This window comes from Protopterus annectens, chromosome 3.part0 (genome assembly GCF_019279795.1).
Source record: "Protopterus annectens isolate FY-2018-M chromosome 3.part0, PAN1.0, whole genome shotgun sequence".
NCBI lineage: Eukaryota > Metazoa > Chordata > Ceratodontiformes > Protopteridae > Protopterus > Protopterus annectens.
Window position 1 is genome coordinate 550,905,783 of NC_056731.1, and position 27,754 is coordinate 550,933,536.

A 27,754-nucleotide genomic window follows, 5' to 3' on the forward strand; every position below is an offset into this window, starting at 1 on the left:
AAGCATCAAAATTCTTAGGGATGACTAGCCAAAACAGTGGCAACGAAAGATTGCAAAACACTAAAAATATTTTCCTTCCTCGACATGGGGTCAAGCCCTTTAAAGCCCGAACAGTATAAATACCAACATCAAGATTGCAGAAACTCAGATAAGAGGGAGAAAATGAGGAAAGTATTAAACTCTCCTTCTTTGATTTGTTCTTGCAGTCTAACAGTCACCCCGGTGAGAATGACAAGTGCCATAATCATCTGGTAGATTGCCTTTAGCATTGAGGTATTGAGGAGGGGGAGGGAGCAGAGATGATTTTAAATGTGGTAATTCATGATGTTTGTAGCTCTTCCCAATCAGGACATTCAAAAATATCCCCTGGTGTGCAGAACAGTGTATGTGATGCTACTGGCTGCTCTGCTCTAATCCACTTCGTCTTCCTTCCTTACTACCTGTATGGTTCTAGCCCCATGAGGTAGTGCCAGGGACATTATGGAAAATGAAGCTGTAGGTGAAACCCTGGAGAGAAGCTGATGGTCACCTGTTGGGCAGAAAAAATGGCTGAAGAAAAACTGCATTTTAGTACTAATATGATTACGGTTATTTATTTACCAATTTATGTTTGCTTCTTATACTTTCCCACCTTATGTCATGTCACTGATATCTGCCTTTGCCTGGATTAACCAATTGCATTTCTGTCCCCTCAGAACCCTCCTCTGTATTCATAGGGTCGGGGGTTAAATCAGACTTGCCCTGCCCTGTGGCCCATGCTTAGACTTGGAGCCGAAACTATTTATTTATTTAACATTTGTTCACCATTAAAGTCTGACTAGGACAGGGCCTATTTTCACTGGAGCTCCAGGGAGAAATGCTCCAAACACATTTCTTTGGAATGTGGGAGGAAACCCATGCCAACACAGAGAGGGCATATAGACTTAGTACAGAAGGCACCCCAGCCATTAAACGAACCAGAGAACCTCTCACTGTGAGGCAGTGTTAACCGCTGCATCACTGTGCCACCCATAATCTTTTAATCATTTATCTTATTATTTTCTGTTTAGCAAGCTCAGGCTACTTATCTAATATTGTCTTAGTTACTCTAATGGGATTGTAATAACATACACATTATGCCTCTGTTAGGTTCAACTGTTTGCCACTCCTTTCCTAGCTTTGCTTATATTTTTTCATAAGAATTGAATCTGTGATCTTCAAATTTAGGAATGTAGTTACTCCAGTACTGATGTTCTTTTTTATATTCAAATGTTATGATGATGTAGCTAATTGTACAGATATAATAAGGGTGATTCCTCTGTTTCTACTTCTGACATATGGCAGTATCTGGTCAAGTTTACAGTTTGAATCTTGTCTTTCATTGACAATTGACTTCCCTCTGGCTTTCCTCTGAAGTCTTTGGGATGTATCAGTGTGTGCATCTCTGTGGTATTAATAACTCCACAAGTTGCAGCTGGTTAGCAAATGATTAATCTTCTCAGAAGTATTACCAGTTGCACATGCTCTGAAGTTGTCCTCTGCCACGTTTCAGCTTACTTTCTCTCTTGCTGTATCTACTCACTTAAATCACTCATGTATCCATTAATGCACTGGGATGAAGACCCCCCAGACTATGAATTTAAAATCTGTTTATGTTTTATTTCTGGATGTCTTTAGATGGGTTATGTTGGGGATGTCTTGGTTTGTCTAATGTACTACAACTCTTGCGCCATCTTTCATGGAAATGTAAGGAGGCATCAAGGTCCAATATATTATTTTTATACTAAAAATATGCACCACTATTAAAGGCCTTTACTTTATGCAAAACCAGAGAACAACTAGTCCTTTGTGGGTGCTGATCATTTTTGAATGGCCCTAATGCCAGTTACTTATAGTTGATTGAATAAAAGATGCATGATATCTATTTCTAAAATTTAGCTTTTTTTTTTTATTTGTTTGCATTTTTTGTATCTGTTTATGAAATTATATTTACAAGACCCAGTAACAGCAACACTTTAGTAGTTCATTATCAGAAAATGAATCTGTTGCAATGCATCCTTTCTTAGGAATCATTACCAGCTGCAATAGTTTTACCCGGTAGACACACACATCTGTTTTCTGACTTGTGAACTTTTACATAGTCGTAGTGAACTGTTAGTGAACAGAGTTTAAAAAATATTCTGTTAGCAAATCAAAATACTTTCCTAATATAATCAATAAATGTCTTTTTTATTTCTTGGTATTCAATAGACTGATTGGAATGAAGGGTACCAGCTTGCTGCTGCTATGAATTTTCGTTTTCCTCAATGTGTTTCTACAAACCTAAGAACGCTTATCCCTAATGCTAGTAATGAGGCTATAAAGATCATGCAAGACATGCTCCAGTGGGATCCAATGAAAAGACCAACAGCAAGCCAGGTAGACCTCAGTACAAACAAAGCAAAATGAAATATTTTAATCATCTTATACAACTAATGTTAAATCATTGATGTCAACCTTTATTTGCTTAGAAGATGATTTGGCAAGAATATATAAAGTGAATTTGGTGTATTTATTTGCAAGCTAAAGGCATGAAAGTTTTGCAGATTTAGAAGTTTTAACAAATTATTGTACTAAATCTTGGAAATAAACAGTGGCAAGAATTTATTTATAATGTGTCACATCCAGTTACTTGCAAGGTACAGTGATAAAAGTTAATATTTAGTATCTTAGCAAATTCATTTACTTGCTCTGCTGCTGTTTTGTTATATATGTCATTCCTCCATTACCTACCCAGCAAGAGAATTAATCATTTTTCTCTGTAAGACACAGGTACACTTTTTTTCTTTAGTGCAGCAGTAGCAAGAAAGCATTACTAAGCATTCACTTTTAATACTGCAGGGGTAACTTACTTACTCTTCCACTTGTCATTATTACTAAATATTTGTTTAACTTAACTTTTTTTAACTTTACTTAAAGACTTCTGTTTTGACAAAACAGACCACGCGACTTGCATTAAGTGCTAGTATATCCACAGTCATCCAGTTTTTATACCACATCACAAAATTATAAAGAAAAAATAATTGAATGAAATATAAAAAAAAAAAAAAAAAAATCACAAAATTATTTAAAAAAAAAAGTCCTCCTGTTGAGAGATCTTTATTTCATACGTCGTACAGCCAGAGCTCAGAGTCCATAACTTTCCCTGCTCTGCTTGAAACAATACACCCCTCTTCATTCCCCACTTAACACTACTTCTCATCATTCTCTTAATTTAACACTTAAACAGTGCTTCTCATCGTTCTCTTTTTCCGACTGTCCCCATCTACACCTCTGCTTCTGTCATGCATTCCCTGTATATCTAATTTGTAAACCTTCTAGATGAACCAGTTTGGAAGAGGCAGCCTAGATGGAGCTTATCCTATACCTTACTCTCTCACTTATATTACCACTGTTCTCCTAATCGATACTAGTATCTCCCCTATACATAATTGTATAAATTGCGTCTCAACTGTACTTTTCATTATATCTCTTGGACTCTTTATAAAAACTCTTTCTATACTGAAATGTAAGAACACTAAACGTAGAAAGCCTGAATGTTTCATTCTCACCCTTTTCTCTCAGGAGACAATTATTTATAGAGTTATTTTCATGTGTGTGTGTGTGTGATATAAGAAATACTGGATAAAATGTTATATGCTTGATTTTAACCCACAAGTTACATACACAGTAATAATGCAGTGTTAATTAACTTTGGCTCTTACATTTACCTCAGAATTACTATTTTATAGGTTCATAGGTTCATAGGTTCATACTAGGCTATCTGCCCAAGGGCATTTATAAGCCTAGCCCATAGTTATGTGGCTTTCGCCACCCCTTTAGTTTGAATAAAAACTATGCCTATCATTTTTCTGTGCCTCTGTCAAGCAGTGACACTGAAGTAATCCCTGGGGTATATCTGCGATCTCCTATCCATTGGTCAAGATTCCTCTTGAACAAGGCCAGCGAGGTGCTCTGCCTCACATGTACCGGGATTTTGTTCCACAGCATAGGGAGTCTCTGGGTGATGAATCTGTCCTCATAAAACCTGTATTTCTCTCTCAAAGTTGTATAGTACATTTTATAGTACTGTAGCACCATACACAATATAGAATTCATTTCTTCAATTCAGCTTTTGTCCTATGATATATATTATTAAAATTTCATTTTGTTCTATTAATTTAAAGAAGGGAGGATGATTTTTTTTGTTGTTTTTTGGAAAAAAAAGTTTTTAGTAATTTTAACTAAACAAATTGATTGTGGCAATAATTGTACTTCGAAATTTGTGAGCATAAAAAAGAAACAATATGAACAAGAACAAATCAGAACAACTATTTGAAAGACTGTCTGCTAACAATGAAGATTCTCAGAAAATTCCTGTACGTCACTATTGATGTGAGTATAGCTAATCTGAAGTAGTTAACTTCATTTGTCCATCAACCTGTGGGTATCAGATCTATATCGGATCCGAGCCGGCAGTTTCAAACAGCTAAGATCCGAGCTCCAAGCTCCTCCCTCTTACCCATAACCCCCCTGCTATCCCTTCCTGACCTCAGATCTCGTTTGCCGCGGTTCAGTCAGCAGCTCTGAATGAGTTCCAGGCGTGGGAGTAGATCGTTTTTTGTGAGAAAAATCCTTTTTCTTTCCTATTATAGCAGTAAAAAAATTGTGTGTGCGTTGCTCCTTAGTTAGTTTACAGTTAACTGTTTTTGTAATTAATTTTAGTTAAATTACCTCCCCACGTGTGTGTGAAGGCATGTCTGTCTTGGGCCTAGTGTAATTTTGTCCTTAGTCATGTCTGAGGCCCCTAAAGCCTTCTTTTCTAAATGCACCAAGTGTGTCTATAAGCTGTCCCCAGCGGATGGCCACACTCGGTGTTATATGCCTTGGGGTTGACCACCTCTCCTCAGGCTGCACCATTTGGGCAGCCTTCAACCCCAGGGCTTTGAGGGACAGGAGGTCGAAGTTGATTCTGGCGGGACTGTTGCCCCCGGACTCGACTTCGTCCTCCTCTCCCTCCGTGGCACCTGCCGCGGCAGTGCCACCTTCCATCCCTGCTCCCCTGGCCGGGACTCACCCTCCCACCTCAGGCCAGGAGGAGAGAGAAGCTGGGTGGGAGAGGAGAAAAGAGAAGCACCACAAGCGGCAGGCCGAGTCTTCCTCCTCGGCCCTGCTGGCCAAGCAAGTAGCTTCTCCCAGGGCCTCCAGGCCTTCTCCTACATGGCTCCATTCACCACATTTTTCCCCAGAGCCGGAGGAGGAGGAAACCCGGCCGCCTTAGAGGTCATCGAGGCAGCACTCCTGGCCTGTCTCGGTGGCCTCCTCTAGGTCAACTCGAAGCTTGTCCGATGCAGACATGGACTAGATGATGCGTAGGTTCCTCCAGGCCCAGCTGCAGATGGGAGTGCTCCTGCCTCCCCCCCCCCTGCAGGGGGGGGAGCTCAACCCCCTTTTTTGCCCCGATTGCTCCTTCTCTGACCCACTTTCGGGGTTCACAGCCTTTGGCGCCGACAGCACCCTCGAGTTTGTCGGGTCCATTTTCGGAGTCGAAAGCTGAGCTTCAGATCCGGAGGTGTCAGTGTGTCTTCGGTTCCGTCTCGGTCAGAGCATACTGGCCCTTGGGATCCGATTGCTTCGGCGCCGGCTCCGATCCACACATTGGATCCGAGGGGACTGCTCTTGGATCCCAGAGAGAGCAGATCTCCTCGGCGTTTGATGTGGAGAGGGTATTGTTGAGGGATTCGAGGCCCCAGGCTCCTGCTACAGTTCCACACTGCACTCCCTCTCAGACGGGCCTACCTTTCATCACCCGGCCCCAGGGACAGCCTGCGCCTACGTCCCAGATAGTTCCCTTGGAGGAACAGGATGTGGTTGGTGAGGCCTCTTTGGACAGCCCCCCCCCCGAGGAGGTTCCTCACAAACGTTAAGTGCAAGAGGAGGCACTTGGACTCACCTGAGTCCTTGACAGAAGACACAGACTTAGAGGAAGGTTCCCCAAGGTCACCTCCCAAAGACGTCTCCTTCTGAGACATCATGGAAATGCTTCAAATTAGAGGGGGGGTGGTCAGTCCAAAAACCTTCCTCTGATGAGTCTGTGTTTCTGGAGGCATTTGATGCAGGCCCATCTACCTCTTGGGTGTCCCCTCCCGCCGATCCCCTGGTAGACCTGATTAATACCAGGGCATGGAAGGAGCCAGACACTGTGGAGCTCATTCGAAAGAGACCAAATTCTCAGCCCCCCTTCTGATAGGATGTGTTGGAGCAAGAGTGCTCCTGTAGATGCCATGTTGGTGGCGGCCGCCACCAGAAAGGAACTAGCCCAGGAGAGTTCCTCGATCCATCCTCCAGACAAGGAGTTTTGGACGATAGACCACCTGAGGAAGCGGATGTTTGTTTCAGCCACCTTCTCTGTAAGGTTGCTGAATTATATGGCACACGTGATACGACTCCAGCGGGATCTCATCAAAGAATACGCTGGGTTGCCCCCAGAGTCCATGTCGGCCGAGGATAAGAAAGTATTCTCAACCCGAATGGCCACTCTCAAATCCATTATGAACACCTCTATGTGGCTCCTCTCCCATGCTACGGAAGGAGCCGCTAGAGCTAGTGGAGCGGGCATTGTCTTACGACGGCACGCTTGGCTCCACCATTGCGATTTTGTGGAACCCTTCAAGGCGTCCTTCGCTAATGCCTCGTTTTATGGTTCTTCGCTATTTGGCAAGACCGTATGCGACACTCTGGTCCAGAGCGAGAAAGATGGGAAGACGTTGTCTGCCGTCGGAGTCTGCTTTTCTGCTCCCCTGAGGTCCTTCTGTAGGAACCAAAAGGGACAGAAGAAGACGTGGTTCTGGAAGTCTCAACAGTCCCGTTTTGCTCTGGACCCCTCATCCTTCAGAGGCAGAGGAGGACAGGGTGGACGCCGGCCCAGAGGCAGAGGGGGACCGAAGAATTTCAGGTCGAGAGAACCCTTTTCTGATCAGCCCGTGCAGCAACCCTGAAGGGTCCACTCTGGAGGCAGTCGGGGGGCGTTTCTCGAGGCACCTAGCAGTTTGGGAGTCCATTACAACAGATCGCTGGGTGCTTCGAATCATATCCAGGGGTTACAAGATCCCCTTTCTCAATCTCCCTCCCAAACCCAGGAGCCTCCCCGATGTCCCACCCAATCAAAGGGAAGCAGAAGCCACAGAAATACTCCAGCTGCTAGAAAAAAGAGCAATCCAGCATGACCCCCAAGACCAATCCGGATCAGGCTTTTACTCCAGGTTCTTCTTGGTGCCAAAAAAGACGGGGGACTTAAGACCAATCCTTGACCTGTCCTTTCTAAACCTGTCAGTGGCCAAAGAGAAGTTCCCGATGGTCACCATTCAGTCCATTCTCCCACTCCTGCAGGAGAACGACTGGATGTGCTCTATAGACCTAAAGGATGCGTACTACCACATTCTGATGGACAGACGATCCAGAAGGTTTCTCTGCTTCCAGCTAGGAGCCAGCCACTACCAGTTCAGGGTCCTTGCCTTTGGTCTCACCACAGCCCCCAGGGTGTTCACCAAAGTCTTGGCAGTTGTAGCGGCCCACCTGAGACTCCAGGGAATACAGGTCTTTCCGTACCTGAACGACTGGCCCCTGACTGCCCCCACCAGGCATCTACTGTGTTCAGCCAGAGATTACTTCCTCCACTTGGCCTCCCGACTGGGAATCACAATCAATATCAAAAAAATCTTCTCTTCAACCAACCCAGATCTTGGACTTCATTGGGGCCAGATTAAACACCAACCTTTTGCAAGTCTTCTTAACTCTGGACCGGCTTCTAACACTAAAGCTCCATGTGCTGGCCCTTCTACACTCCCCGGCTCCTCCAGCGAAATTGGTCCTGAGTGCTCTAGGTTTCATGGTGGCAACAATCAACCTGCTACCCTTAGCACGCTTGAACATGAAGGTACTACAATAGACCTTGCAGGTTCAATGGTCCATCCTGCAACATCCACTGAGTTCACCCATCCCCCTCAGCAGGGTTTGCAGGAAAGCCCTATTCTGGTGGCTCCAATCCCCGGACCTCCAGAAAGGGCGCCCCTTCGCTATGTCCCCTCCTCTAACCACGGTGACCACGGACGCTTCTCACCTCTGGTGGAGGGGCACTGTATGGGCAGAACCGTCCAAGGCACGTGGACCCATTCAGAGACCTTGTTGCATATCAATGTCCTAGAGATGAGAGCAGTGCTTTTAGCGTTGCAAGCACTCCAAGCCCTTCTTCCCTTGGGGACAATTGCAATTCAGACAGACAACATGTCAGTAGTCTGGTATATCAACAAGCGAGGGGGAACCATATCCTACCCACTTTGTCGAGAGGCCATGAGAGTCTGGGAATGGGCGATCTCCACCAATCGCCTTCTCATAGAGATGCACATTCCGGGCCGGTCGAACATCTTGGCAGACAGGCTGAGTCGAACCATCCTTTCAACGAACGAGTGGTCTCTGAACCCGAGAGTAGCGAAGCAAATATTCCTCAAGTGGGGTCAACCTTGCTGCAATCTCTTCGCGTCTCCTTCGAATGCAAAGGGCAGTGATTACTTCGCTCTAATCCCCCCACCGGGGGAATCCCCCAGAGACACTCTGGTGCATGTTTGGCCATCCGGTCTACTTTATGCTTATCCACCTCTTCCCCTAATGCTAAAATTCTTGCAGAAAGCCCGTCGGTTGGGTAGCAGAGTGATCCTCATAGCCCCATTCTGGCCTCGTCAAGCATGGTTCCCATGTCTATGGTCTCATCTAGTGAATCCCCCATGGATTCTAGATCCCACTCCAGATCTGATCTCTCACCCACTAGGATTAACAACACCAAACCTGGACAACCTCAAGCTTACAGCTTGGTTGATCCATTTCCAGTAATAGCTAGGACTCCCGGTATCTCGCCCTCTGTTAAGGCTATTCTAGTTGCCGCTCACAAGCCTTCTACAAGAAAGGTTTATAATAGCAAATGGAAACGCTTTTCAATTTGGGCAGAGCATAGAAACTTAGACCCCTTTACAGCTCCATTACCAGCAGTACTAGAATTTTTGTCAATCTTATTCGACCAGGGTGCTAGCTCCTCTGCGGTCAAAGTCCAGTTAGCCGCAATCTCCCACTATCATGTGGGAAGTGATCTCGGTCCCTTGGCCTCTTCCAAATTATGCAAGACCTTCTTAAAAGGCACTTTCCTCTTGAGACCTCCTGTTAAAGATGCAGTTCCTCCATGGGATTTAACTCTTGTTCTCCAGTCTCTGACAGCTCCTCCCTTTGAGCCTGCAGCTTTGGTAGATCTAAAATACTTATCTTGGAAGACGGCCTTTCTTATTGCCATCACTTTGGCCAGATGGGTTTCGGAGCTTCAAACCCTTTGCGCCAAACCACCATACTTGGTTATCCATAAAGATAGAGTTTCTCTCAGGACCAATCCCTCCTTTTTGCCCAAAGTTGCTTCGGTGCCCAATATCAATCAATCTGTTAATTTACCAGTATTCTTTCCAAATTATCAGAACAAGGGTGAATACAAGTTACATTCTCTGGACGTACATAGGCAATTGAGGTTCTACTTGCACAGGACCGCTGATCACAGGAAATCTGAGCAACTCTTTGTATCCTTTGCTAAGCCCTCTTTGGGAAAACCAGTATCAAAAGTTACATTGTCCAGATGGATTTCCCAATGTATACTTCTTGCATATAAGAGTTCTGGCCGACCTGAACCCGAAGGAGTCCATGCCCACTCTACACGATCGATTTCTACCTCTGCCGCCTTTTGGTCCAGAGTGTCATTGGATGACATTTGTTCAGCAGCCACTTGGGCATCATCTCATACGTTCATTAACCATTACAAGTTGGATATAATTTCCAGAGGGAGAGCATCCTTTGGCTCTGCAGTGCTCCGGAATATCCTTCCATGAGGACCTCCCAAGGATTGGGTAGTTGGGGACTCTGTCCCACAGGTTGATGGACAAATGAAGTTAATTACTTCAGATAAAGAAGTTATGTACTCACCATAACATTCCATCTGAGTAGGTAAACTTAATTTGTCAGCAACCGACCCACCCTCCAGCCCCCTAACCTATAGTGCGTACTAAAGGATTCCTTGCCCTTGTTTCCGGATAACACTAGGTTAGGATGTGCAGGTGATCCTTTGTGTTGTAATGCTCTGTGTTGGTAAGCAAACTCGATATGAGGTCAGGAAGGGATAGCAGGGGGTTATGGGTAAGGCAGAGGCGCTTGGAGCTCGGATCTTAGCTGTTTGAAGCTGCCGGCTCGGATCCGATATGGATCCGATACCCACAGGTTGCTGTCATATGAAGTTTACCTACTCAGATGGAACGTTATGGTGAGTACATAACTTCTTTTTTTTTATCAAGCAGTTCCTCGAAATTTGTTGACATATTATAGTAGGAGGTGATTCTAGTAGATCTTGATTTAATGGTGATAATTTCCAGATAACATACTTAGGTTGCAATATTTGTGAATTTGTTGAAAGAGTGTGTAGCTTCATTCTTCCAATTCCTGTTTATAACTTTCCTCGCGCTTGATAAAATGGACAGTTCTTCTCCTTCTTCTTCTTCTGTCTTTTCCTGGTTAGGGGTCGCCACAGCGGATCACCTGTCCGCTCATGATTGGCAGCAGAGTTTTACAGTGTTGAGTTGCCAGCCCGGCGCACAACCTTCGACAGAAGGCACACACACACATGCATTCATGCCTAGGGCCAATTTAGAGTGTCCAATCCACCTATAGCATGTCTTTGGGATGTGGGAGGAAACTGGAGCACCCAGAGGAAACCCATGCGTCCACAGGGAGGGCATGCAGACTCCGCACAGAAGGCACCACAGCCGAGGATTTAACTGGAGAACCTCTTGCTGTGAGGTGGCAATGCTAACCGCTGCACCACTGTGGCAGCCCAGTTGATAAAATGGACAATAAAAGAGGGTATTTCATTATTTTAACACAAACAGAAATAAAAGGTATTAAAAAGAATTAATGACTTGGATAAAACACAGTTGTCTCCAAATAAAGCCTGTAAAAAAAAAATGTATGTTATTCCAATAAGGTGTAGTACCACAATCAAAGAACACGTGTTGCCAATCTGCTTTAAACTCCTGTTTACATCTCCAACAAACTTGCTTCTTTTCAAATATTAATTCAGTTTTATGAGGTGTGAAGAAAGATCTATGCAAGAATTTCCATCTGTCTGGAAGATATTACAAATTATTTTTATTCTCTTCATCTGGAGGTCTGTTATTAGTGTAAGTAAAATAGTTCCAATAACTGTCATTGCAACTTTTTGTTTCTTTCCTCACCACTTTATATAATTTGGAAAAGAGACACCCTCCCAGTGTGTTTTGTTGTATTAATAGTATTAACGTTCAATTAAATTTGGGATAAGATATTTTACCCTTGGTTGCATTAACTTAATTTTACCGTCTACATATTTCTGCAAGATTATACCTCCAACCACATCTCTTCACTTAAATCATATTTACTCATGATATAATCAACAGAATGCAATTTTTCATTATTCATAAATCGAAACCAATATTTCAGATTTTTTTTTTTAAATGTAATCATTGTGTCTAACTTTGAAGTGTAAATATTATTTTGAGTGTATGTAGGGAAAAAAAGAAAAATCCATGCCTTATATATTGGATTTCTGTAAATTAAGTTTCTAAAGGTATTTAATATAGTTAAAATAAAATAAATGCCAGTTGTCTGGTGACTCTTTTCTAAAAAGTAATCTTTCAGCAACCAATGTAAACTATTGTGTAGTATAAAATATTAGAGTTTGTTATATTTAAAGTTTATAAAAAGGCATCTAGAAACTATTTCCACCTGGCTGTGTAAATAAGAGGTATTGTTTTTATAACTGATGATAAACAATATAATTTTAGATCTGGTAGTTCAATCCCTCCTGCTGTCCAGTCCCTTATATGATGATTTAGGGTAATTCTTGGTTTGTTGGGAACCAAGAAGTTTTAAAATTAATGTATTGAATTTTTTAATACATGTTTTAGATGGAGATAAAGATAATGATGGAATAACATATAAGACTTTTAGTAAAATCATTTTGATTATACTGTCTCTTCCATTGTCAAGAAAAAAAATGCTCCATTTATTTATTCAGTTCTTTATACTAATTATGCTGTTAGTATAATTGTAACTTTTTATATTATTGATGTTATCTATTATAAAGTTTCTCTCTTTGACAATGTATTTAGTAAATCTGTCATCTATCCCATCTATATTTGCTTTTATGGATAGTATATTTGTTTTGTTGTCATTAAAGGAGTGACCAGAGTTTTTTGGAACTCAGCCATTCCCTTAAAAACAGCAGAAAGGGAATTATCAGTGTCAGAAGAATGTCATCAGCAAATAATTGGATTTTAGAAACCAAATTCACACTTATGCTAATGTCTTTTATGTCTAAGTTTGATCTAATAAAATTAGCAAAAGGTTCCGTAATTAGAGTGAAAAGCAGGGGTGGAAGAAGACATCCTTGTTTAGTTCCATTCAAAGTTTGTATGGAATCAGAAGTAGAAGTACCTATTTTAACATATGCAAAACAATTGTCATAAATACGATTTATTAGATGTGAAAAATTACATGAAAAAATGACATTCCTGTAAGAGTAACAAAATATATTTCCAATTCACAGGGTCAAAAGCACTATTAGTGTCTAGACTCATTAATGTTAGATTCTCTTTTGTTTTGTTTACATAGTCAATTACTGCGATTATTCTTTTGATATTGTCATAACTATTTCAGTTTAGAATAAAAACAGTTTGATCCTCATTAATCATGGATGGTAGAATATATTTTAATGTACTAGCACAAATTGCCATGGATAATTTAAAATCTACATTTAAAAGTAAAATTGGTCTATGCAAAGAGCATTCAGTTGGAACTTTGTTAGTTTTTAAAACTGGAAAGATGAAAGTATATTTCCAGGAGGGTGGAAGTTAATTAAGTCTTTAACTATAGAAAAATGTGTAATATGTTTATGGCTTCTTTAGGTAGTAACTTGTAGAGTGCTGGTATAACTCCATTATTACCTGGTACCTTGTTAGGTTTTAATTTGGTAATTTGAGTTTGAATTTCAGACATTGAGACAGGTTTATCAATTAATTTCACTTGGTCATCAGATAATTTATTTTTTATATTTTTTGATCAAAGTTTTGATTATCCCTTCTGAATCTGTTATTATATTATATTGATTGGTTTTATTTAATAATTTCTAAATTCTTTTAAAATATCTTCTATTTCTGTCACTTTTCCTTTTCTCTTATGTGAATAAATTGCCTTTATATGGTTAGATTTAGCTAACAGAACAAAACTAGTTACTAACTTATACAAAGATTTTGGGTTAATAGAGAAGTTAATTATCTTAAACTTTTCTAGATTAATCCTAGCTTTATGATTTGAAAATTTCAAATACTTACTATGTACATTATTAATGTTTTCTTTCTATTATTGTTACCTGTCTGATTTTCCTGTTTTCATTTGCCATGTTTTTATTGTATCTCGTACAGTTCTTTGGTTCATTATGTTTTCTGTATTGATAGCCAGTTGGTGACTGTGCCAAAAAGATATGCTTTTAGTGGATCCCATAGATAGATTTCTGAAATATCTCCTGTAATGTTAATTTCTAGAACAGAAAGAATTTCTTTAGTAAAAATCCTTAAAATCCTTCAAGCAGGTTATATATGCTGGTATCATCTTGATCTTAATGATTTAAAAAAAAGCTCAAAAGTGATTGCATTGTGATCTGAAAGTGGACAAGATAACACTTGAACTTTGCCGAGTTTATCTATCAACTCATTGTAGACATGTACTGTATCAATTCTGGATTGTCTTCCATGTCTGTTTGAGTAATGAGTAAAGAAAAGTGATTCTGGATCTGAGAAGTCATTTATGTCTCTAAGGTAAAGTAGTTTGCTGAACTTTAACAGTGCCTTTACCAATGCATGTTGTATTACATCTTTTGGTGACAATATACAATTAAAATTTACTGCTACTATGATGCTGTCTTTTGAAATTTGAATTACTTGTTCTAAAAGTTGTTCAACAGTTTTAATTCCTATTCCAGGAATCCAGTATACGTTAATAAAGGTTAGTGTTCTCTTTTATTATATGCTAGGGTAACAAAACAAAGCATACCTTTATCATCCATATATGTACCAATGACTGTAGGCATAGTCAAAGAATTTTTCCATAATATAGCAACTCCACTTATCGGTGATTATTCTGTGAAGTGTGTAATATAGAGTGACACTTAGTATTAAGTCTCTTTATCTTCTGTCATTAGGTGTGTTTCTTGTAAAAAATAAATAAATAAATAACTTGACAGTTAAATAACTTCAAATATTTGTTTAGATCACCCCTCTTGCAGCTGTTATTCAATCCATTAACATTTATGGAAATACAATTAAAATTTTTAATTTGTCATACAGGTCAACGTAGCTGTAACTCTCTTAAAATCAACTCTGTGGACCTGGCATAATATGTCTTATGTGTTAAAGAACTGCTTATTAATAGTCATACTGACATACTGACAACTTAACTTTTTAAACTTTGCTTAAAGACTTCTGTTTTGACAAAACAGACCATACAACTTGCATTAAGCCCTAATATATCCACAGTCATACAGTTTTTATACCACATCACAAAATTATAAAGAAAAAAATAATTGAATGAATAAATAAAACAATCACAACATTTTTTAAAAAACGGCCTCCTGTTGAGAGATCTTTATTTCATACGCCATACAGCCAGAGCTCAGAGTCCATAACTTTCCCTGATCTGCTTGAATCAATACACCCCTCTTCATTCCCCACTTAACACTACTTCTCATTGTTCTCTTAATTTAACACTTAAACACTGCTTCTCATCAATCTTTTTTTCATCCACACCTCTACTTCTCTCATGCATTCCCTGTATATCTAATTTGTAAACATTCTAGATGAACCAGTTTGGAACAGGCAGCCTAGATAGAACCTATCCTATACCTTACTCTCTCACTTATATTATCACTGTTCTCCTAATCAATACTAGTGTCTCCTCCTATACATAATTGTATAAATTGCATCTCAACTTTACTTTTCATTATATTTCTCGGAGTCTTTACAAAAATTCTTTCTGTACTGAAATATAAGAACACTAAACATAGAGAGCCTGTATTTATTTTATTTTACATTAGTTAACCAGGGAAGTCCGACTGGACACAGGTCCATTTTCAGTGGGGGCCCGGGGAGAAAAGCTCCACATAATAAGAAAACATATGAGTAAACAAGTACACATGCAAGAATACAAATAGGCATACATAAGCAAGCATTAACAATTTCTAGGTAGCTTCTATAGTGAATGATGCAAGCTAGAAAAACTTGAGAGTTACATTTTTTTTCAGAACCTTACATTAGTAAAACAGGTTGACTGGCTCTGTAAAGGACTTATTGGAATAGTTGGAGCTTGGCAGAATCCTAGCAACAGTGCAGAATATGGATTAGCCTGGTGAGTAGCATGTGCAAAGCTATTTATTTAAGTAATGAGTTTTGAGGAGTTTTTTTAAATTGGAGGTAGGAGGTCGTAGAAGTTACCTGGCTTGGGAATGAATTCCAGATGTTGGCAACAGAGCAGGCAAACAGAGATTTCCCAACTTCATTTTTATGTTTGATGACATTGATGAGGTTTTGATTATTGGATCTTAAGGCTGTAGTAGTGGTATAGGGATGAATTAAATGCTGAATTGCTGGGTTTTTTTCTGGAAGGTAGCAGAGTTTGTGTGCTATTAAGAGTTGCTTGAGTAAGAGTAGCTGAGGTAACTCAAGCCAATTTAGTTGCTTGAGGGCAAGGCAGTGCCGGGATCTGTGAAAGGCATCTGTGGCAAACTTGGCAATCTTGTTCTAACAAGATTCCATTTTGTTAAGTTTGCTGTGGCGAAGGCTGGTAAAGATAGGGTAGGCATAAAGGAGAATAGATAGGAGATGAGTCCTTGCAATAGTGGCTTTGATATGTTTGGTGATGAACTGTTTGTTCCTATAAAGGAGACCAAGATTTTTGTTAACTTTCTTTATTGTTTGATCTATGTCTATGTCAAATTTCAGATTATTGTCCATTTCAACACCTAGCAGTTTAGTGTGTGTGGTTGGATTTTTATATTATATTTAGATTTTATGGTAAAGTCATTGTTTAGAGGGGGAGATTTTTCAGGACTGAAGATAATGAGTTTTGTCTTTTTGGGATTAAGAATAAGTTTGATGTTAGTGAACCATGATTCTGCAAGGGTATGGTTTGAAGCTCTTTTAGGGTAGGGCAGCACATATAAATGTGGTGTCATCTGCGTATTGCACTACTGAGGCTGAGGCTTTCTGGTTAGTAAAAAGTGAGAACAGCAAAGGACAGAGGATATACCCTTGTGGGAAGCCTATGGCTACTGGTAATAGGGGGAAGCCTATGGCTACTGGTAATAGGGGGGACAGTTGGCCTTGCCATAGAACTGCTTGTTGATGGTCTGATAAATAGTTACTGAACCATAATATGGTGAAGGAGCTTATATTAAGGGAAGATAGAGTCTCTAGGAGTATAGTATGATTAACCATATCAAAGGCTTTGGATAAGTCTAAGAATATGGAGGATACAAATAGTCCTTTGTTTCTATGGTGATTGACAGTGTTAATGAATGAGAGTAGTGCTGTGGTGGTGCTATGGGAAGGTTTGAAGCCGTGCTGTGATTCTGATAGTAGGTGATTTTTTTAGAAGGAACTGCATGAGTTGAGAATGAACAACTTTCTCCAGTATTTTAGATAGAGGAGATAGAATCGCAATGGGATCGTAGTCGGTCAGCTCAAGGGATTTACCTCCTTTGTGCAGTGGTATAATATGTGATATTTTCCATGAGTGAGGAACTTTACATTCTAATATTGACTTTTTTATTAGAATGGACACTGGATATGCTATTGCTTCAGACATCAACTGAAGGAAATCTAATGGCAGATTGTCAGCTGCCAGGGTGGTTGGTTTAAGTTTTTGAGGATTTTAGCAATTGTATTCGTAGAGACTTTAACAAGGAAGATAACCAGAGATCTTGTAGGGGTACTAGAAATATTTTGAAAATTTAATGAAAATCTGTATAAAGCAGAGAAGCATGGAAATTAAGAAAATGTACTAATGGAAATGTTTATGGAAAGAGTTAAATATGCCAAGGTTAGAGGTAGATGAGGCTCAGTTATTAATAGTTACAGTAGGAGGAGTTGACATAAAAATGTTGATGTGTAAACAATCTACAGGACAGTTCCCAGGAATAGATGGTATTCCTTTTGAAGTTTGGAAGCTAGGAAGGAAGAAAGTGATAAAGACCTGGAAGGTTTTGTCTAATAGTATTTTAAAAGGTAGAAAGTGGTTACAGCTGTAATATCTAAAGATGATAAAGACCCATCATATCCAGCTTCATATAGGCCAATTTCAGTTCTCAACCATGATTATAAAGCGTTTGTCTATAATAGCTAAAAGACTCACAGAGGTGATGCGGAAACTGATAGATGTGGATCATTGTGGTTGGGTGGAGGGAAAGCAAACATTTGACAAAATTAATAGAACAATAATGATCCAGAGGTAGCAGAATGTAAGAAAATACCACTGTTATTATTAGGTCTTGATGCAGGAAAAGCATTCAATGAAGTAAGCTGGGATATTATGAGTAGGACAATGGAAGAATGTGCATTCCCTGATAAAATTATAAGGTTGATTAGGAGGATGTATGAGGGATTGAGGCAAAAATTTAAGTGGGTGAGTTCCTCTCTGATAAGTTCTGTTAGAGCAGAGAAACCGGGCAGGGGTGTCCTGTTTCCCCTTTATTCATGTTATATTCGAAACATTGGAAAAGAACATAAGGGACTCAGAAATTCAAGGATGTAATTGGTATGGTAGTTAAGAAAAGCTAGCTTTATTTGCAGATGATATTATTTATACCTGATAAAACCAGCAAAGAGCATTTCAGTGTTGTGAAACATTTTGAGACAGTTTCAAGTCTTTTCAGGATACAAAATTAATGAAGATAAAACAAAGGCAATAGCTGTAAACTATGCAAACACACATACTGATTCAGCAATAGCCTTAGTTATGGGGGCATGATAAATTGAAGTGCTTAGGGTATGGATTAACAAAGATTCTCTTATGGCAGCTAAGGATATGTGGGAAGAGACGAAACAAAAGATAATACAAAAACTGAGAAGTCGGAAACAGTGTTTAATGGATATAGATAGCAAGATATAAGCATTCAAAATGTTTTTATTCTCCTTAGTTTTATAAACAGGTCAGGCATATTTTCATCAGCCAGAGGAGAAATTGTGGATAGCAGTTAGAGTTGAAGGTTTTTCTCTGGGAGAGAAAGATGGCAAGCGTTAATTGGGATAAGCCAATAGAACAAGGTGGTTTGGAATTACCTGATTTGAAGGTGTATGTTAGAGCTGCAGAGTTAAGGCTGCTATACATAGCAGAACTAGAAACCTATAATTCAAAGTGGAAAGGGATGATGATGAAACTGGGGAATCTCAATAAACAAGGAGAGACTGGGATTTTGGATGAAGATCCTTATGGAAGAATAACCCTAACCATAATATATTTATAAATCAGCAGAAAGAAGTAAGGCAACACTGGAATAGAGAAAGGAGATTTTGCTGATAGCGATGACTAATTAGGGACACAGACAATAGGCAAGAGGAGTCTGAGATTTACTGGAAAAAACTGACAAAGGAAACAAGGTATTGGGTACAAATAATTATAGAGAGAAAGATAACAGAATGGGAAGAGGCCAAGAATTTATTTGGACTGCAGGCTAGAGATTGTCTTCCCAGTGAAGGATTGATATCAGAGTATAAGCAAAGAGAAAGAAATATGGGGATTCTAAGCAGAAGACCAGCACTGGTAGACTTTTTAGTAGAATCTAGAACAGGCCCTGCTGTTAAAGGGATAATTAGTAGAACATATAGAAAATTGCAGGATAACTTAAAAAAATCAGTCAGAGGAGGCTCGAAAAGATTGGAAAAAGAGAAGTGGATAAGCAATTTACAAAGAAACAGTGAGGAATATATGTATGACTCCCAAGTATGCAACAGAGTTTAGAAGATTTAAGATCTTTGCTTGGAAGTGTTTGCGTAGGCATTTGTGTACTTCATGTAGACTCCAAAGAGTTACTTAGCAAATGATGGAGGTGTGATGGGGAAGAAATATGTAAGTGTGAACATATTTTTGGAGTCTAATGAACTGGCAGACTTTAAAAATTCCTTACAAGACTACTCTATCAGAAATACTGGGTGAGCAAATAAGGAAATGATTTTTTGAGCTATGATACAGAATCTGAATTGTTTTCTGCACAGTTTTCTTGCTTGGCTACTCTATTTGTATTTCTGACTGGAAATTTTATCTTTAATATCCTAAACCAATTTTTTGAACAAAATCAGTTACTTGATACTACATAGAAGGGATGCTATCTAAAAAAATTCTAAGTATTTGAATTTTTCCCTGTCAAATTAGTTATTTTAAAGGTCTGTACCACTAGCTGTGAAATTAGTCTTTCAAAGAAAATCTCTCAGGACTGCCTTTAAAGAAAGAACTCTAATCTGTTTTTCTAATATACAAAATCTTTCTTTAAAAATGGACAGAATGAATAACAAACTTGACAGACTTAAAGAAAAACACAATACACAATATAGAATTCATACCAAACAGATGAAAGAGCAGCACAAGATTTTAACACAACAGAAAACTCATATATCTGGAATGAAAGATGCCCTTAATGATATAGAAGGCAGAGTATCCAAAGATGAAAACAATATTGAATTTTTACTGTCACCTTATTACTGAACAAAATTCAGATCCAGGAGAAATAACATTCTTATTTTGGACTTCCCAAAAATATAGAAAGAGAAAATATGGTCATCTTTCTTACTGCCTGGCTTCCTAAGACTTCTGAATTTACCTGAAGCTATGTCATATGGTATAGAAAGAATGCACATGTCTCTAGTTTTTACTTCATCAAAAACTAACTCTTCACTGAGATGAGTTAAATTTTTCTCATCTCAAGACAAGGAGGTAATGCTTAAAACAGCCTGATCTTATTAAACTGGATAACAAACTAATAAGATTTGATAATGACTGTTCCAATGCTGTGATGACCAAAAGGAAAAGTTTTTTGCCTGTTATAAAAGAAAGTAAGAAAAGACAGTTTAAGGTGCATTTGCTGTTTCCTGCCAGGCTGAAAACATTTCTTCCAGATGAAATTAGACAATTTGAAGACCTAGATTCTGCACTGTCATTTAAAAAAAATCTAGACCAAACTGATGATATGGACTGGGAGCAATAGTACTTTGAAGAGACAAGCAAAAGTAAATTCCTGGAAATCCAATAAGAAGAAAAATAAATTTAAGGGCAAATGACTCTTACCTTTAGTATAACATTGATGCTAATTGTTTTGATAAAATTCTTTTTTCATAACAACGTTTACCAATTCAGTTACTGGAGATATAGGTGAAAGGAAGGAAACAAGGATTCACTTCTCTATAAGGTAAATAAATGTCACTTTTTCTTTTCCTGTATGTATTGCTAAGTTGATAGTCTGTGTTTTATTTTCCATATTAAATATATGCTTTAGCTTAATAAGTGTTAAGAAATTGAATGTTTAACTGATTATAAGCTTTCTCTACATATATCTTTATTTCCTTTCATCATATATGTGCCAATAAATCCAAAAGTGATAGCTCATGGTTGTTGTTGTTTGTCTTTCGGCTTTTCCTGGTTAGGGGTCGCCACAGCGGAACTCCGTTCTGCTAATGATTAGCAGTAGATTTTAACGAACGCCAAGGTGCCAGCTCGATGTCCAACCTTCAATAAATTCACGCCCATTTACGCATGTCTTTCGAATGCCCATCCAACTGCAGGGAGGACATACAGACTCTACACAGAAGGCATTCCTCGCACTGCAGCTGAGAATCGAACAGGAAAACCTCTTGCTGTGAGGCAACAACTCTACCGTTGATAGCTAATGGCAACATAATATAATAACAAATTGCTCACAGTACATTAAATAAGTATGTTTTGAATGGTTGCATGTTTATGGTGTTTTTAATGTTTAACTCTTAATTCACATGTCATGTTTGATTGGAAAATGTGAGGTGTTGTTACATATGATATTTGTATTTGATTTCTTTAATAGATATCAGACTGTTTGTTTATGAGTGCTTCTTTACTAATATAGTGATAAAATGGTGGGCGCATGCAGTGTGTATGAAGCCATTTCCTTTTTTTTCCTATTTTGTCTTTCTTTTTTTTCTTATGTAGTCTTAATATGTGATGTTTGATGCCAGTTTATTCACTGAGGAGAGGTTAGGAAAGAAGAAATACAGTAGTGAAGACAATTTCTACACTTTAACAATGGAGTTTCACTTTGAAACCTGTCAATTATTATTTTGTTCTCCTCTCCCGTGCTAAGATAGAGATAAAAAAAAGAGAGATAGAGAGAGTAGCACAATAGCTATACCAAAAAAATAGAATGATAAGAAGTGTTACGGCATAGTTTCTTAATTAACATGGAGCAGGTTGGTTTTAACCACTTATATATAGCCTTTTAACATGAATGAAAGTTGTTTACTGACAGTAGTATTTCTTTCTCACAGAGCAGGTCCTGATAGAATGTTTCATTCCCAACCTTTTCTCTCAGAAACTGTGTGTGTGTGTGTGTGTGTGTGTGTGTGTGTGTGTGTGTGTGTGTGTGTGTGTGTGTGTGTGTCGTGTAAGAAATACTGGTTAAAATGTTATATGCATGATTTTAACACACAAATTAAGTACACAATAATACAGTGTTAATTAACTTTGACTCTTACATTTACCTCAAAATTACTATTTTGGCAATCATAAACCCTGTATTTCTCTCTCTGAGTTATATAATACATTTTATAATACTGTAGTACCATACACAATATAGAATTAATTTCTTCTATTCAACTTTTATCCTAAGATGATATATTATTCAAATTTCATTCTGTTCTATTAATTTAAAGAAGGGAGGATGATTGCTTTTTTTTTTGGTTTTGTTTTTTGAAAAAAGTTTTTAGTAATTTTAACTAAACAAATTGATTGTGACAATAATTATATTTTGAAATTTGTGAGCATAAAAAGAAGCAATATGAACAAGAAGAAATAAGAGCAACTATTTGTAAGAGTGTCTGCTAACAATGAAGATTCTCAGAAAATTCCTATATGTTACTATTGATGTTTGTATAGCTATTTTTGTTTAACAAGCAGTTCCTCGAAACTTGTTGACATATTATAGTAGGAGGTGATTCTAGTAGATCTTGATTTAATTGTGATAATTTCCAGATAACATACTTAGGTTGCAGTATTTGTGAATTCCTTGAAAGCGGGTGTAGCTTCATTCTTCCAATTTTTGTTTATAATTTTCCTCGCAATTGATAAAATGGACTATAAAAGAGGGTATTTCATTCTTTTAACAAAAACGGAAATAGGGGTATTAAAAAGAATTAATGACTTGGATAAAACACAGTTGTCCCCAAATAAAGCCTGTAAAAAATATTAGTTATTCCAATAAGGTGTAACTTCAAAATCAAAGAAAATGTGTTGCCAATCTGTTTAAGCTCCTGTTTACATCTCCAGCAAACCTGCTTCTTTTCAAATATTAATTCAGTTTTATGAGATGTGAAGAAAGATCTATGCAAGAATTTCCATCTGTCTGGAAGATATTAAAAATTATTTTATCCTCTTCATCTGGAGGTCTGTTATTAGTGTAAGTAAAATAGTTCCATTAACTGTCATTACAACTTTTTGTTTCTTTCCTCACCACTGTATATAATTTGGAAAAGAGACCCCCTCCTATTGTGTTTTGTTGTATTAATAGTATTAAAATTCAATTAAATTTGGGATAAGATCTTTTACCCTTGGTTGCATTAACTTAATTTTACCTTTTACGTATTTCTGCAAGATTATGCATCCAACCACATCTCTTCACTTAAATCATATTTACTCGTGATATAATCAACAGAATGCAATATTTCATTATTCATAAATTGAAACCAATATATCAGATTTTTTTCTTTAAATGTAATCATTGTGTCTAACTTTAAAGTATAAATATTATTTTGAGTGTATATAGGAAAAGGAAGAAAAATCCATGCCTTATATGTTGGATTGCTATAAATTAAGTTTCTAAAGGTATGTAATATAGTTGAAATAAAGTCAGTTATCTGGTGACTCTCTTCTGAAAAGTAATCTTTCAGCAACCAGTGTAAACTATTGTGTAGTATAAGATTTTAATTAGAGTTTGTTATGTTTAAAGTTTATGAAACGGTATCATAGAAACTCTTTCCACCTGGCTGTGTAAATATTTATCCAGAGAAGTTTTGTTTTTATAATTGATGATAAACAATATAATTCTAGATCTGGTAGTCCAATCCCTCCTGCTGTCCAGTCCCTTAAATGATGATTTAGGGTAATTCTTTGTTTGTTGGGAACCAAGAAGTTTTTAAATTAATGTATTGAATTCTTTAATACATGTTTTAGATGGAGATAAAAGATAATGATGGAGTAACATATAAGACTTTTAGTAAAATCATTTTGATTATAGTCTCTCTTCCATTGTGAAGAAAAAATGTTCCATTTATTTATTCAGTTTTTTATACTGATTATGCTGTTAACATCAATAGTACAATAAATTACAATTATATTATCTTTTATAAAGTTTCTGTCCTTCACAATGTATTTAGTAAATCTGTCATTTATCCTATCAGTATTGGCATTTATGTATAGTATATTTGTTTTGTTGTCATTAATGGAGTGACCAGAGTTTTTGGAACTCAGCCATTGCCTTAAAAACAGCAGAAAGGGAATTATTACTGTTGCTCAGTGTCAGATGAATGTCTGGAGCATTTCTCCCCAGGCCTCCACTGAAAACAGGCTCTGTGGAACCTAGTCGGACATTCCCGGTCAACAATTGTTAAATAAAAAATAAATAAAATAAATAAATAAATGTCATCAGCAAATTGGATTTTCGAAAACAAATTCACACTTATGCTAATGTGTTTTATGTCTAGGTTTGACCTAATAAAAATTAGCAAAAGGTTCCATAATTAGAGTGAAAAGCAGGGGTGAAAGAAGACATCTTTGTTTAGTTCCCTTCAACATTTGTATGGAATCAGAAGTAAAAGTACCTATTTTAACATATGCAAAACAATTGTCATAAATAAGATTTATAAGATGTGCAAAATTACATGAAAAAATGGGATTACTTTAAGACTAACAAAAGATATTTCCAATTCACAGAATTAAAAGCACTATTAATGTCTAGACTCATTAATGTTAGATTCTCTTTTGTTTTGTTTACATAGTCAGTTGCTGTGATTATTCTTTTGATAGTGTCATAAGTATTTCTGTTTAGAATAAAAACAGTTTGATTCTCATTAATCATGGATGGTAGAATATATTTTAATGTATTAGCACAAATTGCTATGAATAATTTAAAATCTACATTTAAAAGTAAAACTGGTCTGTACAAAGTGCATTCAGTTGGATCTTTGTTGGTTTTTAAAACTGGAAAGATAAGAGTATATTTCCAGGAGGGTGGAAGTTAATTAAGTCCTTAACTATCGAAAAATGTGTAATATGTTTAAGGCTTCTTTAGGTAGTAACTTGTAGAGTTCTGGTATATTTCCATTATTACCTGTTACCTTGTTATGTTATAATTTGTTAATGAGAGTTTGAATTTCAGACATTGAGACAGGTTTATCAATTAATTTCTCTTGGTCATCAGATCATTTATTTTTTATATTTTTTTATCAAAGTTTTGATTATCCCTTCTGAATCTCTTATTACATTATATTGATTGATTTTATTTAATAATTTGTAAATTCTTTTAAAATATCTTCTATTTCTGTTACTTTTCCTTTTCCCTTAGGTGAATAAATCGCCTTTATATGGTTAGACTTAGTAACTAGTTTTGTTCTGTTAACTAACTTATACATAGATTTTGGTTTAATAGAGAAATTAATTATCTTAAACTTTTCTAGATTAATCCTAGCTTTATGATTTAAATTTTTCAAATACTTATTAGGTAGATTTTTAATCTCTTTTTTTTTTATTATTGTTACCTGTCTGATTTTCCTGTTTTAATTTGTCAGGTTTTTGTTGTATCTCATACAGTTCTTTGGTTCATTATTTTTTCTGTATTGATAGCCAATTGGTGACTGTACCAAAAATATGCTTTTAGTGGATCCCATAGATAGTTTTCTGAAATATCTTCCATAATGTTAATTTCTAGAACAGAAAGAATTTCTTTAGTAAATATCCTTAAAATCCTTTCAGCAAGTTATATATGCTGGTATCATCCTGATCTTAATGTTATTGTTAGATTTAAAAAAAACTCAAAAGTGATTGCATTGTGATCCGAAAGTGGACAAGATAACACTTAGAACTTTGCCCAGTTTATCTATCAACTCATTGGAGACATATACTCTTATCAATTTTGGATTGTGTTCCATGTCTATGTGAGTAATGAATAAAGAAAAGTGGTTCTGGATCTAAGAAATCATTTATGCCCCTAAGGTGAAATAGTTTGCTGAACTTTAATAGTGCCTTTACCGATGCCTGTTGTATTAGCACCCCTTGGTGACAATATACAATTAAAATTTCCTGCTACTATAATGCTGTCTTTTGAAATTTGAATTACTTGTTCTAAAAGTTCAACAGTTTTAATTCCTATTCCAGGAATCCAGTATAAGTTAATAAAGGTTAGTGTTCTCTTTTATTATATGCTAGGGTAACAGAACAAAGTTTACCTTTATCATCCGTATATGTGCCAGTGACTGTAGGCATAGTCAAAGAATTTTTCCATAATATAGCAACTCCTCTTTTCAGTGATTATACTGTGAAGTAGATAATATAGAGTAACACTTAGTATTAAATATGTCTCTATCTTCTATCATTATATGTGTTTCTTGTAAAAAAAAATATAAATAACTTGAAAGTTAAATAATTTCAAATATTTGTTTAGATCACCCCTCTTGCAGCCATTATTCAATCCATTAACATTTATGGAAATACAATTAAAAATGTCATTTGTCATACAGGTCAACAGTGTAGATGTAACTCTCTTAAAATCAACTATATGGACCTGGTATAATATCTCTTCTTTGTTAAAGAACTGCTTATTAATAGTCATACTGACATTAATACTTAAAAGTTTAATTAGATACATAATTGTTATTGTAGACACCAACAAAAAGGTCTTAATGTAACTAAAACACTTACTTTTAACATCCTTCAAACCCCTCATGGAGTCTAGCACTCTCTGCTTGAATAGTCAATCCAAGCAAACTCACCCATCTTTAAAAAGCCCAAACCCCTCTGCTTCATTTAAAATTGTCATTAATAGCAAAGTGAACACAAGTCTGTATGTATCCTTTAAAACCGGTATATATGGGTGAAAAATAAGAGAAGTGTTATATGCCACAAATTTGTTGTTTAACATACCTGTTTCTCATTTTTATAAAACACTAAGAGATAAATATTTTTTTTTATTATTGTTTAATAACTATATACCATCTTGAATCCCCTCTACTGTCATCTTGAAAAGGTGAGAAATTGCTGTACTGCAGTTAAAGATTCCTATTATGTGCCTCACAAAAAGATCAATTTCCTTCCCTAATTATCTGTTTTCATTTAGTAAAAATGTAATAATAATAGATAAGTAGATGTCATGAAACATTTAACCAAAAATGTATTGCTAAAAACTAACAAAAACCAAAACCTGGTCAAGTGGCTAAAAGTTTCGGCAGAAAAGAAAGAAAATGGAAAATCACCACTTATTTTCCTTTATTATCTTTCGGAATTTTTTCAGAAAAAAACAGAAGTTCCAAAAGATAATAAAGCAAAAGCTCTAAGTTTTCATTTTCTTTCTTTTGTGCTGAATCTTTCTAGTCACTTCACCAGGTTTTGGTTTTGTTAGTTTTTTTTCACTTGGGTTTAGGTGTCAAGTTTTTATTTTAAAAATGTAAAATATTTAAAAATTTGTGCTCCTCCATTTAGAATAATAAACTAACATCTTTCGTCATCCCTAGTAAACATAAGATGTTCTTCGCGTTTCACTGTTGCAGTAATCATATTTGGTTTCTCCTTACCAGGGTAGCCCTCGGCCGGCCCGAATACCAGAGGCTTAGTATTTCTGCGTCGGTTGCTGTCGCTTCAGGACCGATGTCAGATCATCAATAGTATAAAGTAAGGCAGCCAACGCCATTACATCAGTCTTTCTTGCTGTGCAGCCCAAAGCAGAAGCAGTTCGCATGAGTGCCGGTCGGCCACTACCTGAGTTTCGTGCACCGAATTGAAGTTGAAGTCTTCTAAAGCTAAGTACCCCATTGGGGATCCTTTTTTCTTGTGCTAACCAATGTCAGAAAAAGTTAATAACTGCCTCGTCTGTGGAAAGTAAATACCACACTGAGACTTTCATTCTTACTGCATCACTTATTTAGGCCCAGACCATGACATCCCCCGTTGTCTCTTCTGTGCTTTGTTCAATGACAGAACTATATATCGTCAGGCCCTTATTGTAGCTATATATTTTTGCTTACAGTCCTCGAATTCCAGTATGGCTTCAGTAAGCCATCCGACCGACAGCATATCTTCCAAAAAAAGTAAAGATAAAGATAAAGACAGTGACAGACCGCACAAATCCAAACCTACTGTTGACGCT

At 37.2% G+C, this 27,754-nt stretch overlaps 1 protein-coding gene across 2 annotated transcripts in view; it reads left to right on the forward strand.

Annotated features, from left to right (window-relative positions):
• Positions 1–27,754, forward strand: part of MAK (male germ cell associated kinase) — a 1,846,682-nt gene that overhangs the window by 1,080,479 nt on the left and 738,449 nt on the right. For both annotated transcript variants that reach the window (XM_044064971.1, XM_044064972.1), the window contains exon 8: positions 2,230–2,397. In XM_044064971.1, the coding sequence (XP_043920906.1) occupies positions 2,230–2,397 (168 nt within the window). The remainder of the gene's footprint in view (positions 1–2,229; positions 2,398–27,754) is intronic.